Source organism: Leopardus geoffroyi, chromosome B3 (assembly GCF_018350155.1).
Source record: "Leopardus geoffroyi isolate Oge1 chromosome B3, O.geoffroyi_Oge1_pat1.0, whole genome shotgun sequence".
In the NCBI taxonomy this organism is placed as follows: Eukaryota; Metazoa; Chordata; class Mammalia; order Carnivora; family Felidae; genus Leopardus; species Leopardus geoffroyi.
This window is the reverse complement of record NC_059337.1, coordinates 70,523,066-70,541,490: the sequence shown is the minus strand read 5'-3', so window position 1 is coordinate 70,541,490 and position 18,425 is coordinate 70,523,066. Positions and strand designations below refer to the sequence as shown.

Here is an 18,425-nt window from a genome sequence, read left to right as displayed (position 1 = left end):
AACAATATAACTGAACAAAAATTTAGAATAATAGTCATAAGATTAATAGCTGGGCTTGAAAAAAGCATAGAAGACAACAGAGTATATTGCTGCAGAGATTAAGGAACTAAAAAATAGTCATGATGAATTTAAAAATGCTGTAAATGAGGTGCAAAATAAACTAGAGGCAGTGACAGCAATGATTGAAGAGGCAGAGGGGAGAATAAGTGAAATAGAAGATAAAATTAGGGGAAAAAAGGAAGCTGAGAGGGATAAAAAAATTCTAGAATATGAGGGGAGAATAAGAGAACTAAGTGATTCAAAGAAATGTAATAATACCCATATCAGAGGAGTTCCAGAAGAAGAAGAGAGAGAGAAAGGGGCAGAAGGTGTGCTTGAACAAATCATAACTGAGAACTTCCCCAATTTGGGGAAGAAAATAGATTTTGAAATCCAGGAGGCACAGAGAACTCCCTTCAGATTTAATAGGAATCGATCTTCTGCAGGACATATAATAGTGAAACTTGAAAAATACGAAGATAAAGAGAGAATTCTGAAAGCCGCTAGGGACAAACAGTTCTTAACCTACAAGGGTAGACACATAAGGGTAGTAGCAGACCTATCTACTGAAACTTGGCAGGCCAGAAGGAAGTGGCAGGAAATATTCAATGTGGTGATTAGGAAAAATATGCAGCCAAGAATCCTTTATCCAGCAAGGCTGTCATTTATAATAGGAGAGAGGAAAGTTTTCCCAGACAAACAAAAACTGTAGCAGTTCATCACCACAAAACCAGCCTTACAAGAGATCCTAAGGGGGAATTCTGTGAGTGAAATGTTATATGGCAGAGAACAAAAAGAACCAGAGACATCACTACAAGCATGAAACCTGCACATAACACAATAACTCTAAATCTATATCCTTATATTTGCATTTATTATTGATCCAATGGGATATATCAGTGGTTCACAACCAAGGGATATTTGGTAACATCGGGGGACCTTTTTGGGTGTCAGGGCTACTACTGGATGTAATGGATAGAGGCTATGAATGCAGCTACATATCATACAATGCTCAAGGCAATCTCCCACAAAAGAGAGTTATCAAGCCTAAAATGTCAATTGTGCCAAAACAATACCATACATTGTAAATATTACATTATTGTGTTTTTCATATATTTTGAAAATAAGAGAATTGTTAGAAATACATATTTGAAATGTCTTCTCTAGTATATGCACCTTTTAATTTTCTTTCTTTTTTTTTTTTTTAGTTTTTCTTTAAATTCCAGTTAGGTAATAACAGTGTAATATTAGTTTCAGGTGTAAAGTGATTCAGCACTTCCATATATAACACTTGGTGTCCATCACAACAAATGTGCTCCTTAATCCCTATTGCCTATTTCACCCATCCCCCCATCCACCTCCACTCTGGTAACCACCAGTTTGTTCCCTGTAGTTAAAAGGTTTTCTTGGTGGGGCGCCTGGGTGGCTCAGTCAGTTAAGCATCCGACTTCAGCTTAGGTCATGATCTCATGGTTTGTGAGTTTGAGCCTGCATTGGGCTCTGTGCTGACACCTCAGAGCTTGGAGCCTGCTTCAGATTCTGTGTCTCCCTCTCTCTCTCTCTCCCCTCCCCTGCTCATGCTCTGTCTCTCTCTCTGTCTCAAAAATAAATAAAACATTAAAAGGTTTTCTTGGTTTTCCTCTCTCTCCTGGCAAGTACTCATAAGCATTGGACACTAGGAGGTAAACTGATACTTCACAACAGGAAATATTCAAGAAATTAATAACCATATGAAAAAATGTTCTACATTATGAACAATCAGGGAAATATAAGTTAAGCCACAGTGAGGATTATAATTTACCTAACAAAATTGCTAAAATTAAGAAGTCTTGACAATACCAAAGTCTGGTAAGGATGTAGAACAACTAGACTTCTTCACATTGCCTGTGGAAGTGTAAATAGGTACAACCACATTGGAGTCCTCTGGTAGTTTCTAAAAGACATGCCTACCCTATTACCCAGTAATTCCACTCCAAGGGATATATCCAAGAGAAATGAGTGGTTATGTCCATAAGAAATATACAAGAATGACTATAGCAGCATTGGAAATAATACATAAGCCCCATTAATAAGTGTTATTTTCCTAAGTGTCTAAGCTACAAATGTATGAAGTAATCAATGAATGAAGTAATCAATTCAGAGATGACAACAATAAAGTATTTTTGGACACTATTGACCAAGCTGTTTACTGAAATATTAGCATGACTAGGCAAAATAGTTGGTTGTACAGGCCATTAGTTGACTTCATAAACACAGGCAGTCCAATGTGAGAAAGAAGAAATTAGTCAGCTGTTGTTTAACAAGGAAGAGATCAAATAAACAATAGCAAATTGCTTTCATTTTAACCAGGAAGTATTCTGGCACAATGCAGTACCAATAGAGCTCACAAATCCAAGAGGAACTAATTATAGAGGAAAATTATAAAGGTATCAGAGAGATGTGACTCTGAGGAATCAGTTATTTCTAATTAAATTGGTACTCTTCACCTTTATTCAGATGATAGGATTAAAGAAAGCTTTATGTGGCCATCAAAGTTTTATGAAGAGTTTTACATAATAAAGCGAAATATAATACAATGAATTTTATCTCTTATGTTTCTAAATTCTTCTTAGTTTGGACTTTCAAAAAATCAAACTTATTACATTTTAAAGAGACACAGTTTGTGTATCTGTGTCTATTCATGGGAACATGGTTATATCGCTCAGTTGGTAATGGCTCTTTCTGTCTCTTTTTTATGGGGAAAATCTACACACTAAAGAGAGATACTGAATAATCTAGCTTGCCAAATGATGGCATTTAGTTCCTGAGGGAATTCATGTATAAGATGCAAGGTTTTCCCAAGGTCATTAATTGACATATTCCTCATTTGGTCTTCTGCAGTTTCAAAATAAAAGGGAGTTCTCCTTCATTAAAACGGGGACATAAAAAAAGAACATGGAAGGAAGCGGGGGCAAGTGAAAAACTCCAGAGCCTCAGTGACTTTCAGTCACAACTCCCAAAGCAATAAAAAGGTATGCATAAGAAACATTAAAGATATCTCTACATATGCATTTTATTAAATAAAGTTATGTATTTAAAAAAATTTGCAATTTCAAATGGAGAACATGTTTAATAAGAATATTTGTGATCAATCAAGAAATATGTTAAAATAGGGGCGCCTGGGTGGCGCAGTCGGTTAAGCGTCCGACTTCAGCCAGGTCACGATCTCGCGGTCCGTGAGTTCGAGCCCCGCCTCGGGCTCTGGGCTGATGGCTCAGAGCCTGGAGCCTGTTTCCGATTCTGTGTCTCCCTCTCTCTCTGCCCCTCCCCCGTTCATGCTCTGTCTCTCTCTGTCCCAAAAATAAATAAACGTTGAAAAAAAAAATTTAAAAAAAAAAAAAAAAAAAGAAATATGGAAAAATATAATCAGGTATATAATTATAGCACCCAATGCAAAGCCCTGAAACACTTTGATGCGTTATGACCTCAAGCTATATTTTACTGAAATTACACTCCCTTTTTCACATATTCAACCATTATATATATATATTTTCTTAAACATTTTGTATTTGACCTTGGCTTATTTTTATATAGGGTTCTTGAAATTTTCTGTATTGACTTACAAGAATTTGATATTAATGAAATAGAAACATTTGCCTATTTTTCTCCAGTTCAGCTTTTGCGTCTTAGAATTTTGCTTATGTTTTTTAAGTATGAGAGAGCTTATTCATTTCACTTAACTAACTTCTGTGGTTTCTATTGTTCATGATCCCAAGCCAATATTATAAAATACAACAAAGCATATAATTCACTTCTACATTGCTCTATATCCTTTATTGCTTGAACTATTATTTAAGTATTTAAAATATTTGGATTCATTTTTATTTAAGACATTTTATTGAATTCATTTTTATGTAGCTCACCAGCCTATTTATTCCCAAGTTATTCCACCTTTATCCTAAACAGCATATTTTTAATATATGATTCTTTTACTAAAGTCTCAGGTTTTTCACATCCTTTTATTTATTCTATCTATTCTTAAGAAGGTAAAGTATCAGTCCATTACTTTAGCTTTATAACGTATTTAAATGTCAATAGATGTGTCTCCCTTATTGTTCTCCTTTTCAAGAATTTTCCTAGGAATTCTTAGAGGACATATTAGAAAGGCTGAAGGGAAAAGACTGCAGAAGACATCTTCCCATCTTTTTTGGTAAGGTTGCTTTGTCAAAAGCGGATATGTGATTTAGAACGTGTTTGCAACCATGGCTGTCTGTAATAGATTGCCGAATCCATAAAATCAACCTTAGTGCTGCTGCACCTCTGAATGTTTTAGGTATTAGATGATAAGCCAGCATAGCCTATCACCATCACAAGCAGCAAGTTATTTACACATTTTTTAAATTCCTTTAGAGCTATATTAAGATAAATGATTTTCTGATTTGAAGTCCTTAGCTAAATACCAACTACATTTTAGGGAGCATTTATCCAGGGCTATAATCTAATTCAACTTTATTTTATTTTATAGAACTTGCCTTATAAAAATTAGAATCTGCATTAAGTCTATAAGCTAATATACCGGAAGTAAGCAAGCACTTCTGATACTTTAATGCATCCATGTTTCTCTGAGATTTGTATGAAATTTGTATATAGGTGCATAATGTTCACAACGTGCTACAATAATCTATTCAAAATATAATGACATTTTAAAATTTGATAATATATCTAATACATTTTTCTATAAGACCACATATAGATTTCCATTTTTTTAAGTTTATTATTTATTTTTGAGAGAGAGAGCATGCAAGCAGGGGAAGTGGCAGAGACAGAAGGAGACAGAGAATCTCAAGCAGACTCCACACCTGCAGTGAGGAGCCTGATGTAGGGCTCCAACTCACAAACCGTGTGATTGTGACCCGAGTCTAAATCAAGAGTCGGACACTTAACTGACTGAAGAACCTAGATTTCTATTTTAAGTCAGGCCATTAATGATGGGTTTTGGAGGAGCTGTCCAATTTTAGGTTATTAAAGACAATAGGATAATGAACACTCAGCCATTTTTCTTTGGAAACTTAACACTAAAAATCACAGAACTGAAGGTTCTTTTTAAAAATGTGGCAAAACTTGGGGTGCCTGGGTGGCTCAGTTGGTTGGGCGTCCAACTTCGGCTCAGATCATGATCTCACAGTCTGAGTTTGAGACCCATATCAGGCTCTGGGTTGACATGACAGCTCAGAGCGTGGATCTTGCTTCAGATTCTGCGTCTCCTTCTGTCTGCCCCTGCCCTGCTTGTACTCTGTGTCTCGCATTGTCTCAAAAATAAATAAACATTTAAAAAAAATTTTAAAGAATAAAAATGTGACAAAACTCAAATAAAAAATTTAGTACCAAATTTCTCCAAAAGAATATCATGCCAAAATACAAAAAGTGGTATAAAGGAATTCTTAAACTCCCATTCATTTGTTACTTTTACTTGCATTTCTTTAATTATCAATAAGGTTGAACACTTTTGTGTTTAAAGATATTTATTGTTCTACCTCTATGAATTGCCAATCCAGATGATTTCTCCACTTTTCCACTCTTTCTTAACCTTTTCTTATGAATCAGAGCTAACAGCTCTTTGCCACATTTGTAGAAAATATATTCTCATCTCTTATAGTATGTTCACTTTTTTATTTTCACTCTTGGAAAGTCAGCTCTGATTCTAGTTTTTGCATCCTATCTAAAATGTTTTATCAGCTCCATGATGTTAAAATATTTACCTGTGCTTGCTTTTCATTTCATAGAAGTTATATTTTTAGGGAAATAAATCTTTCACATCTCTGAAATTTATTTTCAAATGAAAAATCAGTCTGGGAATCTGATCTCCAAACACAGATTGCAAATTCGTTGCCTCATTAGCATTTGCTGAATATTTTCCTTACTTATCCCAAAATCTATTTCTGTTATATACTACAGTTACATATGAGTTTATATGTGGGTCTGAACAAGACTTTCTGTTGTATTTTGCTTTTTCTTCCTGTGTTGGGTCCTCATTCTTTGAAATGCTGTAACTCTATAATTTGCACAGTAAGTAGTGCATGAAGGCAAACACCACAATCTCACACGGCAGAGTCACATGTCAAAAATGCAAGATTTCATAGGAAAACTTAGTAAGTAAAAATCTGGCAAGGTTTCTCCTTTCATTTCATGGAGAAGTGGACAGAGGCTGGGTCACTGTTGCATACAGCCTTGTAATGGGGCCTAGGAAGGTGATCTCACCTGCTCCCTACTCTGTGTTTTAATCAGGCAAACCTGAGAACAAACTCAGGAGAAAAGATTAAAATGTCAAACCTCAGAAGGTAAGCAATACGAATTTTGAAGTTAGCTTTTTAGGAGAATATTATAAAGCCAACTGCTGGCATTTATTGATAGTGTGGAATTCTGACATCAGGAAGAGCTTCTTTTTCTAAAGAAGGGCCATCAGCACCAGTTAACTTCTTACAGTACAACCCTCCTGGCTTACCATTGAATAATTCTGTTTGCCTCTCCAGAAATGTCTTTTACTATATTGTTTGTTGCTGTCATCATCAAGTAGAGCTTTTCTACTATTTTCAGTTTCATTGGCTTAATTTTAGGTTTTTGAGCCAACATCAAACTCTATTATATAGCTCAAAGTAGTCTCTGACATATGATAGTATAAATCCTCTAGTTGTGTTCTTCAAAATTGCCTTGGCTTGGGGCGCCTGGGTGGCTCCATTAGTTAAGTGTCTTGACTTCAGCTCAGATCATGATCTCACCGCCTGTGAGTTCAAGCCCTGCAAGGGGCTCTGTGCTGACAGCTCAGAGCCTGGAGCCTGCTTCGGATTCTGTGTCTCCCTCTCTCTCTTACCCTCCCCCATTCATACTCTGTCTCTCTCTGTCTCAAAAGTAAATAAACATTAAAAAAAATTTTTTTAAATTGCCTTGGCTCATCTTGGCCTTTTGCATTTCAATATACATTTCAGAATATACTTGTGGATTTCCAAAACTCACCTTGGATTGGCATAGGGACTATGTTGAATATACACATGAATTTAAAGATAATTGGCATAGGGGCACGTGGGTGGCTCAGTTGGTTAAGCATCTGACTCTGATTTCTGCTCACATCATGATCTCATGGTTTGTGAGTTCGAGCCCCACGTCTGCTCTGTGCTGGCAGTGTGGAGCCTGCTTGGGATTCTTTCTGCCTCTCTCTCTGCACCTCCCTTGCTTGCACTCTCTCTCTCTCTTGCTCTCAAAATAAATAAATATTAAATTTTTTTTAAATTAAGAATCGGCATATTTACAATTCATGAACCTAATACATCTTTTTATTAATGGGTATTTTGTTGTCAACTAAAATTATGTTGTCTACCTATCTCTTCAATATCGTTAATTAGAGTTTTCTAATACTGACCCATTTTTTAATTCCAACAAAAAATAGTAGTTGGAACGAGAGTTAACAAAATACCAAGATTTGTAGGGAAGTGTCTGTGTAAATTTGTACAACTTTCTGTTGAGAATTTGACATTATTAGATTAGTTGAAAATGACCTAGTAATTCTACTTCTAGTTATTTAATCTTGAAAAAGTCTTTCACATGTAAATAAACATATAGATATACATTAATTGCACCATTTTTAAAAACTTAAGTGTAGTTGACACACAATATTACATTAGTTTCAGGTGTGCAACATAGTGATTCCACAAATCTATACGTTATGCTTAGCTCACCTCAAGTGTAGCTACCATCTGTCACCATACAACCTTATTACAATCCCATTGACTCTATTCCCTGTGCTGACCTTTTATTACCCTTGACTTATTCACTACGTGACTGGGATCCTGTGCCTCCCACTCCCTTTCACCCATTTTGCTCATCCTCCCACTCCCTTCCCTCTGGCAACCATCAGCATGTTCTTTTATATGTGGAATCTAAAAACAAAACAAATGAAGAAACAAAAAGTAGAATCAGACCTCTAAATACAAACTGAGAACAAACTGATGGTTGTACCATTTAATAATAGTAATTCCTCAGTAAAAATAAAATTTTTATTCACAAAATGTTGTTATGATAGGATATCATCTTTTCATTTTTTAAGCCACACACAAAATTATAAAATACAAATATTTGTTAATTCTGAATAATAGTATGAATATCTTAATTATGTTTTTCTTATACTATCCAAATTCTTAAAACATTTCAAAATATTTAAAATATCAAAATGTTTAAAACTAATTGTGTCTTTTTCTATGAATGAGGTCTCAGTCAGATATAAACTCTTTTGTGGGTTTTTTTCCCCACTTTTTTTCATTTTTTTCAGATGTCACATTTTTCTCAAGCCTCAAAAAAATTGTTCTGTTACTACTATCTTTTTGTAGATACCTATCATATATTTGCCTCGATACCTTGCTTCAAAAATTATGGCTGGCATTATTCATGTTTACATGGATGTCATCTAGAACCACATAGATGTATTCCCTACAGATCCCCTTTTGCTTATCAGAGCTCTACAATTATACCATCCATATATATATGATATGGGTGTTATACTACATCTGTTAGGACATTTAGCCACTTGACAGAGAAAATAAATTAAGTGAGGCAGTGCGAAGCCAGCAGCAAGCATCCATTTGTGCCGTATCTGAGCACTGTACCTTCCAATCTACTCAATTCATAGGCCCAGAGGTAAAGTCAGAGTGCTTTGGAGAAGACCCACATATCTGAGCCTTTCTTCCACCTTACAGAAAAAAGAAGGTGAGAAGCCATCTCCATGTGGCCAACCATAGACTCAAATGTCTAAAACTCCTAGGGTTTATACTGCTGCTGCTCATCTGACTTTCAGCAACAGCTTGCGAACTGACTCTTAGATTCTCAATGTTCTATATTCCATCTACTTAATTTCATTGTTTTTAGTCCTGTCTCTCAGTTAGAAAACAGCTGGACTCCACTGATATGCCCCTTACTATTATGCATTGTGGAAATAGATTTTGAGATGGAAGCGTCCTCTTCTTTTCCTATGGAGACCAACAAATCTATACCAAATATTCTAAAAAGGAGGCAAAGAATCTCTAAATTCTCTCACCAACTCAGATACTCACTTTTCTTAAGATCAGTGCAGATATGAGTTACGTATTGCTGGCTTCAATTTTCTTCAAACATCTTGGTTTATGGCAGAAACTCCTCGTAACCATTGCTAAGAAATTATATTTATTCTTTTTAAAAAATTTGGATTCAGTGTTGTTCAACACTTGATTTTTTTTGCACATTTCAGTAGATGATGGGAAGCAAAGTTAAGTGAATATGTATTACATCTCTCAATTTTAACTCATAGACTTTAATTCACTTTGTTTTTGCTTTTAGGTACCATATGCCAACAACCAAACAAATGGAGAAACAAAATCATTCCATGGTGTCTGAGTTTATTTTGCTGGGCCTCACAGAGTTTCGTGAGTTACAGCTTTGCTTATTTTTGTTTTTTTCCATTATCTATGTAGTCACTGTGTTAGGTAACCTCATGATTATCTTTGTAGTAAAACTGGACCCTCAATTACACTCTCCCATGTACTTCCTGCTGGCCAACCTCTCCTTTATTGATATGTCCCTGGCCTCCTTTGCTACTCCTAAAATGATCTGTAACCTAATTAGCGAATATAAGGCTATCTCCTATAAAGGCTGCATGGCCCAGATGTTCTTCCTTCACCTTTTAGGTGGAAGTGAGATGATGTTGCTTGTAGCCATGGCAATTGATAGATTCATTGCTATTTGCAAACCTCTCCATTACAAAAATATCATGAACCATCATGTTTGCATTGGACTTGCACTTCTTTCCTGGACCACTGGTTTTGTACACACTATGAGCCAAATGGTGTTCACAGTGACTTTACCATTCTGTGGCCCCAATGTTGTGGATAGTTTTTTTTGTGATCTGCCTCGGGTCATCAGACTTGCCTGCACTGACACTTACATCCTGGAGCTATTGGTCATTGCATTCAGTGGACTACTCGCTTTGTTCTGCTTCACCTTTCTGTTCATCTCCTATAGCATCATTCTAATTACTGTCCGGCGTCGCTCCTCCACCAGGTCTTCCAAGGCTTTGTCCACTCTCTCAGCCCACATTACCGTGGTGGTGCTGTTCTTTGGACCTTGCATCTTTATCTACATATGGCCATTCAGCAAGATCTCCATAGATAAGATCCTTTCTGTGTTTTACACCATTTTTACTCCCCTTTTAAATCCAATCATCTACACAGTCAGGAATAAAGACATGAGAAAAGCAATAAGAAAAATAAAGAAGCATGTGAGTCCCAGATCGACCTTTTAACTGAAACATTACAATCATGAAAGACATCATGGTCATTGTTGCCACCACCATCATCCGAAAACACTGAGGTATACGATTTTGTATGAAATATAAGTCACATCTTGAGAACTGGCAATCCTTCCCTACACAACATATATATGCAATAAAACATCCTGAATTATGTATCCAAACACAAACCTTTCCAATATAATCCCATTCATGTATGTTGTAATTTTCAGGTTTTTGAAAACTAAATGAGATTTGAAATAACTATTTATTGAGTTTTAACCACGGATGAGGCACTTAGCATGTATTTTCTCTTCACTTCACAATGATGAAAATAGGGCATATTATTATTCTCAGTGGAAAACTCAGCATTATAAAATTTAATGATTGCCACAGAAATTCCAAGTACTAGACCAAAAATCAGATCCAAACTCTAACTTCAAAATCTATGCTTTTATAATAGATTTTTATCTAAATTTTAATAACTTTCATAAATTTATTTCTTGTCCCCTCCTTCACATGCTCTCAATAAATAACTCCAACAAGGGCAAAAAAAAAATTTCCCATTGATCTGAAAATAAAAAGTCATGAGCCATTTCAGTGCCTCATACCTCTGATTTAATAGAAAAGCATATTATCTGAAAACAGTGATCCCAATAATCAAGGTGTTAATCAACACTAAGATTAATATTCCTCAAAAGGGTAGGGAAGATAACGTATGAGACTCAAGTGATTCTCTGTGGTGCCTCATAATATTTTCATTTCAAGTAATAAAAGTAAGTGAAAATGTTTTCCACATTGACTGCATCAATTTACATTCCCACCAACAGTGCACAAAGATAACATTCTATGGTGACAAACAGTGACTACACTTATCCTGATGAACATTGAGTACTGTATAAAACTGCTGAATCAATTTATTGTACACCTGAAGCTAATATAATACTGCACATTTATTATATTTAAAGTAAATGAGTATATTTTAAGTAAAATAAATGAGAATGACATAACCCAATAAAATTTTAAATTTGATACACTCCACCAAGTTACGTAAAATCATCATCAGACTTATTAGATGAAGAGAAAAGAAGAAAGCAATTGGCAGTAAAAGAAGACAGCCATGGACAACTGAGTCTCATGACCCATTAGTAATAAAATGATGATTGTAGAAATTAAGAATATTTTCCTCCTGAATTATGTATTAGGGTAACTGTGTATTTATAAAGAAATTTAAAATTCCTTTTTTTCCTTTCTTTTTCCTCACCGAGAAGATGCTGGTGATTAACTTTATCATTTAGTCTCTAGGCTATGGAATATTCCTATGGGATTATGACTAAACTAGGGGAAATCCCAAACAACACTGAGATGGATATAGGAAGCTATGAGAACTTCTAGCTTGCCATTTGGAGTAAAAGGGGAGAATGTCTTAATTTGTATGCAGGACAAATGAATCTTTCAGCTGAAGCAATTATCTTCTATTGGAAATTTAAATACAGGTGGAGTGGTGTGCATGGAGTCTAAGCAACAAAATGGGATGATTCAGAATATTTCTCTGGTGACTCTCTGCCCCATATTAGCTTTTCTACAGTCCTCTCTCTTTAGTACATAGCTACAAGCCTGAAAATTACTTTTCCTGAACTCCCTTGCAAACTTATTTCTATCAGGTTCTATCAGTGGAAGACACTAACATGATGTTGGAAGGCAAGAAAAAGGCAGAAGCTTTACATTCCTCTGCTTTGGACTCTGGCAGCAGCAATATCAGGCAACCGTGGACTCCAGGAATACTTTGTGGGGCTCAGCAGCATCAGTAAGGTTGAAGGGTCCAAGACCCCTAAAGCTTCACCAAGTGCAAGTGCATATTCTTACTCAGTAATGGGATAGAGATTCCAACATCAGTAATGGCAGCACCCTCCCAGCAGTGTTTAGGGATTCTGGGTAATGTCTCTTCCTCTTTTGCTCATCCAGCCTTCAAGGTGGTAGTTGTTGTTTACACTTACCCCCAGTAATATCATTTTCTCCTTTCTGCTCCTCATTTCTAAGCTGTGAAATTTTCATTTTCAACTTTCCACTGAGCTGTTCCCTGGGTATCTCAAAGACATCTCAAGCCTAAAATGTAAACACCAAATTAATTACCTACCTTCCCAAAGCTGCTATTTTTCCTGCACTCCCTACGTGAAGTAATAAGATCACGTTCAGCTTAATGATTCAATCTAGAAGCAAATATTTACATCCTAATTTGGTGCATATAATTACATATAATTTGGTGCACTTAATGGTGTCACACATTCTTCTGAGGTTCTGTTGACTTTTCCACATTTTCTTTTTTACTATCTGTTCTTGAGATTGCATAATTGCTATAGATATATCTTCAACTTCACTGCTTCTTTCTTTGACTGCTCCTGTCTATGGGTCATCTCTCTAGTGATTTCTGCATTTGAGTTATTGTAATCTGCAACTCCAGAATCTCCATTAAAAAAATAATTTCTATATCTTGTTGATACCCTCTACTTGATGAGATATTGTCATACCTTCCGCTACTTCTTTAGACATGCTTTCCTTTAGTTCTCAGAATGTATTTATAATTGCTACTTTAATTTTTTTTTTCTGAGAGATGCAACATCTGGGTCCCTGCAAAAGCATTTTTCTATTGATCTTTTATTTCATATATGGGGCATAATTGTGTTTTTCTTCACATGTCTCATCAGTTTTGCTTAAAATTGGACATTTTTTTTATAATGTATCTTAGCAACTCTGGTTGCTGATCCCTCTCGTCTCCAATGTTGATGTTCTTGAAATTGTCTGATTGGTTGGGTGTCTAGTTCCTTGGCTGAAGGAACCCTGAAGTTTATTGCCCCTGCAGTGTGTTGCGTCTGATGATCCTGCTCAGGTTTTGTCCTTGTTTTTAACCTTGCAGCTTGGTTACCTTTGGGACATCATAAGCTACTTATTGGTCTGGTTTTGCTTAAGTCTCCTAGGCCAGGTAGAATGTTATCCTTTGCTAGTAGTCATGAGTGTGGCTTAGAGGCTGCTCTCACAGTTCAAAGAGATTATATTTTGCCCCACATTTAGTCAGGGACTAATAGCTGAATGCTCCCTCTCCAGTGTTTCCTGAGAGGTGCACAGACTTGGGCACTCACACCGTCTTCCAGTTTAACAGGAATTTGTGTGACTTTTTTAAAAGCTTGGCTTCCTAGGAGTTGCCCTTGGTATGGTGTTGCTTATTTTTCAGACAATATTGGGTTAGAGGTTGTGCTCAACCTTCTTGTTTCACTGAAGCTTCCACCCTTTGTTAATAGATCTGTGTGTGGCTTTCAGAATGTTTTCATTTCTGCTCCATACCTTTGTCTGAGTTCTCCTAAGTGGATGCAGCCATTGCATGTACACAGCCTCCTTTATCCCCATGGGTTGATTGTGATCCCAGTAGAGTTTCTCTTGTGTCTCTCACTTTGCTTCTATCCTTTAAACTTCTGTGTGCCATACAATGTGATTTGTTGATATCTGTATAGTGATGCTATGAGGGCCTTCTTAATTGCTCTTCACCAAGAGCTCCATTGTTTCTGACATTGAATTTTAAATGGAACTCTTCAAGTTCCATTCCACATAAAGCCATGCCTCCTCAGGTAGAGTTATGGAGCTCTTCATATTTATAGTATGCCTGTCCTTCTGTGCAGAACCTGAGTACCACTGCATAGGAGTTGAGGTCAGAGGCGGCAGCCTATTTCTCCCAGTGACATCCCTGCTGTATGAGTGGGCACTAGGGGAGCAAAGTCCCTGTTCATCTCAACTTGCCCCTTCTGCCATGAACTTCCACTCTAACTAAGTTAGAGGATAGGGATGCTGAGAGGGATCCCTAGTGTTCTGAGCCTGCCCTGTCTGGAGTAGAGTTGTGGTTGTTGTTGGTTATTAGTAGTAGTAGTAGTAGTAGTAGTAGTAGTAATTACTATGATAAGAACACTTGACATGAGAAGCACCCTCGTGACACATTTTTAAGTGCATGATATAGTATTGTTACCCAGAGGTATACTGTTACACAGAAGATCTCCTGAAATAATTAATCTTACACAACTGAAACTAAATACCCATTGAACAGCAACTCCCCATTTACTTCCTGTCCAAACTCTAGCAACCACCATTCTCTGTTTCACTGAGTTTGACTGCTTTGAATACCTTATGTAAGTGGAACCTCTGCCCTGTAAGTAGGTGTGGAATGGGGAAAGATAGCCTCTTCATTTCCTTGGTGCTCATCTAGAATAGAATTTCTTCAACACTTAAGTCCATACCCTTCCAAGGTAAAACCTGAGACCACAACCCTAGACTGGAAGCTGTGCAGAAAGGAAGAATTCCTATCTTCCTGACCATATGTTCCTAGAGCAGAGTATCCACAGTAGAGTAGAAAAGGGTTTCTAGAATATGGAGCTGGGGGGGGGGGGGCAGGGAAAGGAGACATGGGATATGGTGTGGCTTAAAAGCTAGACTCACTGTTCTTAAAATTTAGTAGATTTTCTTAAATGATCATTTCTCTATTTTCTCTATGCCCTAGGACAATTTTCTGGAGACTCCACATTATTTATTGTTCTCTGTAAGTTTCACTAGCAAAGTGTTTGTTCTTGCAGAGAGAGTCTACCAGCTTCTCTCCTTTTGTTAGAGAGAGAGTCCACCATTTTGCCAGTCCAAAAGTCCCTACCTCATTTGATTCTTATGTAGAAAATCTACAGACAATGTTATGGAACACACTACTTACCCTGTTCAATCTGTCATCAATCATGTACACTCTGTTACCAAAGTTTCATAATTCTACCTGACAGCTTAATCAATACTTCTCCATCACCCTCCAAGGCCTTAGGTCAAACTTTCATCATTTTATACCTATAATATTAAAATAACACACTAATGGCCTCACAGTGCTACTATCATCACTCTGTGAAAACTCACTTCTCTTCAGTCTCTATTTTACCATTTTAGTAGATCCTCGTAAACTACAGAATATATTCAAAACTACTTTGATTGATTTTAAGGCCCTTAAAAGTTCTTATGCTAACCCAACTTTCTGTCCTCATCAAAAATTCTCCCCTCTTCATGACCCAAGCTATCATATACTTCAAACATACTTGCTATTTTCTCTTCACGTAATATGTCAGAATAGTCTATGCTTCCATATCTCCCTACATATGATTATCTCTGCTAGATTGTTCTTGCTTCTTTGTGCAGCCAGTCAATACCTATCATTAAAGGCATAGTTGCCTCTTTGGGGATAGGTACCTCTTTTAGGAGAAATTTGCAAATTCCATAAAACAACGTGTGATTTATTGCATGCATATCATCACACTTAGCAATGGATTATTTGGGATCAGTATTGAATAATAAGATTCTGTGATCCTTGAGGACAGACAGGTTTCTGACATACAGTATGGACCCAGGAAAGTTGGAGACTTGCTGAATTCAATATCTATTTCAAGGCCTCATTTTAGTCACCTGAGAACTAGTTGCATATACGGAGTTTCCTTATTTCTTAGAGCAATAATCTATACTATAAATATTTATGCTTCTAAATAACAAATTTGAAGTTAGAATACCTATATTTTGTCCCCAGAATTTTCTTTAGAAGGAATCAAATGACACTATATTCAACACTAGAGAGTTGAAGGATATAAGAGAACAAAAAGCAAATTCACTCAATAAATCAACCAAAAGTAAGAAATTAAATTAAGGGTAGAAGTGAATGCTAAATACAAACTCTGCCAACAAGGAATATACAGTAAAGTAATAGAAATGACAATATTAAACATTTGAGGACAGGGAAAGAATATGTCAAAAATCATAGAATTTTACCCTGGCCAATAACGTTGGGTGAGTATTTAATCAAGGAGTAAAGAATTATTAGTGTAGAAAATACAGGACCTAGAGAAGTATTAATTGGGTCAGAATACATTGTTGAACCAAAAGAGAAGAGTTAATTAAGCAGTCATTAAAAGTTGTTTAAACCCATTGTCCCAAAGGAGAGTGAATACATTTTAAGCTGACTGTAACCAATTGATCAAGCATAGGGCAAAAAATGTGAACATCTACTTCTGTTTCTTTTAATTGGAAAAGATAACTAAGCTTTACCAGTATTTAATATTAAGATTTTTTTGGTAATCTAAATTAATCTGTATAATACCTGGTTACATTACATATAATATTTAAAGTTATCTGAAAACATGTGAGTTAACCAAAAGACAGAGATTTAGAGCAGTTATTTGCTTTGAACACCTTGCTATGTATTATAGCTTAGGTGTGCCAAAATAGAAGAAGGGGACACTTAAAGTTTATGTTATTTTATTTTAACTTAATTTGTTCTCCAAAACTTTATAAGGAGCTTAAATGGATTTATGCTAATTAGCCTTGCATTGAAGATAATTCTAATTTTAAAAATCACATAAATTGTGATACAATAATAGAGTTGACAATTTTACTCATAATATAAACTTTTGCCAACTAAATCACAAAGTAAGAGAACAACAAGCTATCAGAACTGATAATAAACTGGCTAGAAACATATAAATTATTAAGAAACATTATTTTGTAATACAGATTTACTTCCATTATAATAAACAATGAACTTGACAATGTATACTGTACCTTGATACATTAGCTAGTGATCACAATTAGCAAAAGACATATATAGATATATAAATCAATACATAAAACAAAATAAAACTCTATAATTTTTGCAATATTATTACTTGCAGGATAATAAATAATTATTTTAAATTTCTCATTAAAGGCAATAAAAAGTGTTGTGGATGTTTCTTACTAATAGCAAAAGAACCAAAAACTCATTTCTGCAAGTATGAGCAGTATGACAACAAATAAAATGCATTCTTTATCAGTAAACAGTATCAAAAAGTAGATAGAAACTACTTTTAATGATTTGGAAACCTAATGATCTGTAATAGAATCAGTTATGTCCTACAGAAAGGAGTTTTGCTTTACACAAAAGTATCAGTGATTTTAAAAATTGTATATAAAAAACTCTCATGACTTTTAGTATGAATCCCATACTAAAAGCAATGTCTATGACAGAAATCTACATTAAGCCATGGGTTAAGTGGTGAATTTGACTGTAATTAAATGGACTATGACGTAAGTGACACAGTTATCAGTCAATTTGAAAGTTATTAATGACATCTTCTTTGGCAAGTAATTGAAACAATCTTTGAAGACTGTGGTGCAAAGTACACCAAGATCATCTATTATTATTAATTTTGTAAAAGAAACACCTTGTATAACAAGAATTTACTACAATATTTTATAGTAAAGGGACAATGTTATGAAACTATTTTGTGCCGTACAGTTTTTGAAAATCTCATAGCAAATTACCTAAATATAAAAAATAATTGAAATTTTAGTGAGCATAAAAAAAGTTATACTATCAATGTATAATGCCAATCGTTTTTTAATTTAAATTCAAGTTAGTTAACATACTGTGTAGTCTTGGCTTCAGGAATAGAACCCAGTGATTCATCTCTCACATATGACACCCAGTGCTCATCTAGAAAAGCACCCTCCTTAATGCCCATCACCACTTTAGCATAACTATTTTAAAATTTCTACTTTCTGGATATAATATTGTACATATTATATGCTGTCAATAGTAAATTATAACATACAGAAATCTATTTTCATGTTGGGGATGTTATGCTCAGAAAAGTCTAGAGATTATTCATCTGAAAAATTACCCAAAGATGTTAGGAGGGTAGGATAGACTGGAGTAGTATGAGGGAAAGCAAGTGTCCACTAATTCAAAGATGTCTACAATTCCTATAGCACAGCTAATCAACCAATACTCTCATGTCCATTGTAATCAAGCCAAAGCTCAGAGAGAAAGACAGCATGTGGCAGGGCTGGAAATTATGTGTAAACATCTCTCCTGGTCATGCTAGGGCAGCCGCCTCAGTATCCTAACAATTCCCACTTGAAATTTGGATTCCCAGAGCTCCAACAAATCTGCCTCCAAGGTGATTCACATTTTTATAAAAGAACCAGACGATAGTATATACATTCATAATATGGAGCATCACAGAGCGTGAAAAGCAGGTTTTTAATTTTGAATAACCCCTTG

The 18,425-nt window shown here is 35.6% G+C and overlaps 1 protein-coding gene across 1 annotated transcript; it reads left to right on the top strand.

The window, feature by feature from the left end:
• Nucleotides 1-9,384: 9,384 nt before the first annotated feature.
• On the top strand, nucleotides 9,385-10,339 carry LOC123583663 (olfactory receptor 4K13-like). Its single transcript, XM_045450810.1, has one exon. It carries the CDS (start codon nucleotides 9,386-9,388, stop codon nucleotides 10,337-10,339), a length of 954 nt encoding a protein of 317 aa, XP_045306766.1. The 5' UTR covers nucleotide 9,385.
• The last annotated feature ends 8,086 nt before the right edge of the window (nucleotides 10,340-18,425 follow it).

Excerpts from the sequence above, each read along its gene's own strand:
- LOC123583663 (XM_045450810.1), top strand. The coding sequence starts at position 9,386 with ATGCCAACAACCAAACAAATGGAGAAACAAAATCATTCCATGGTGTCT.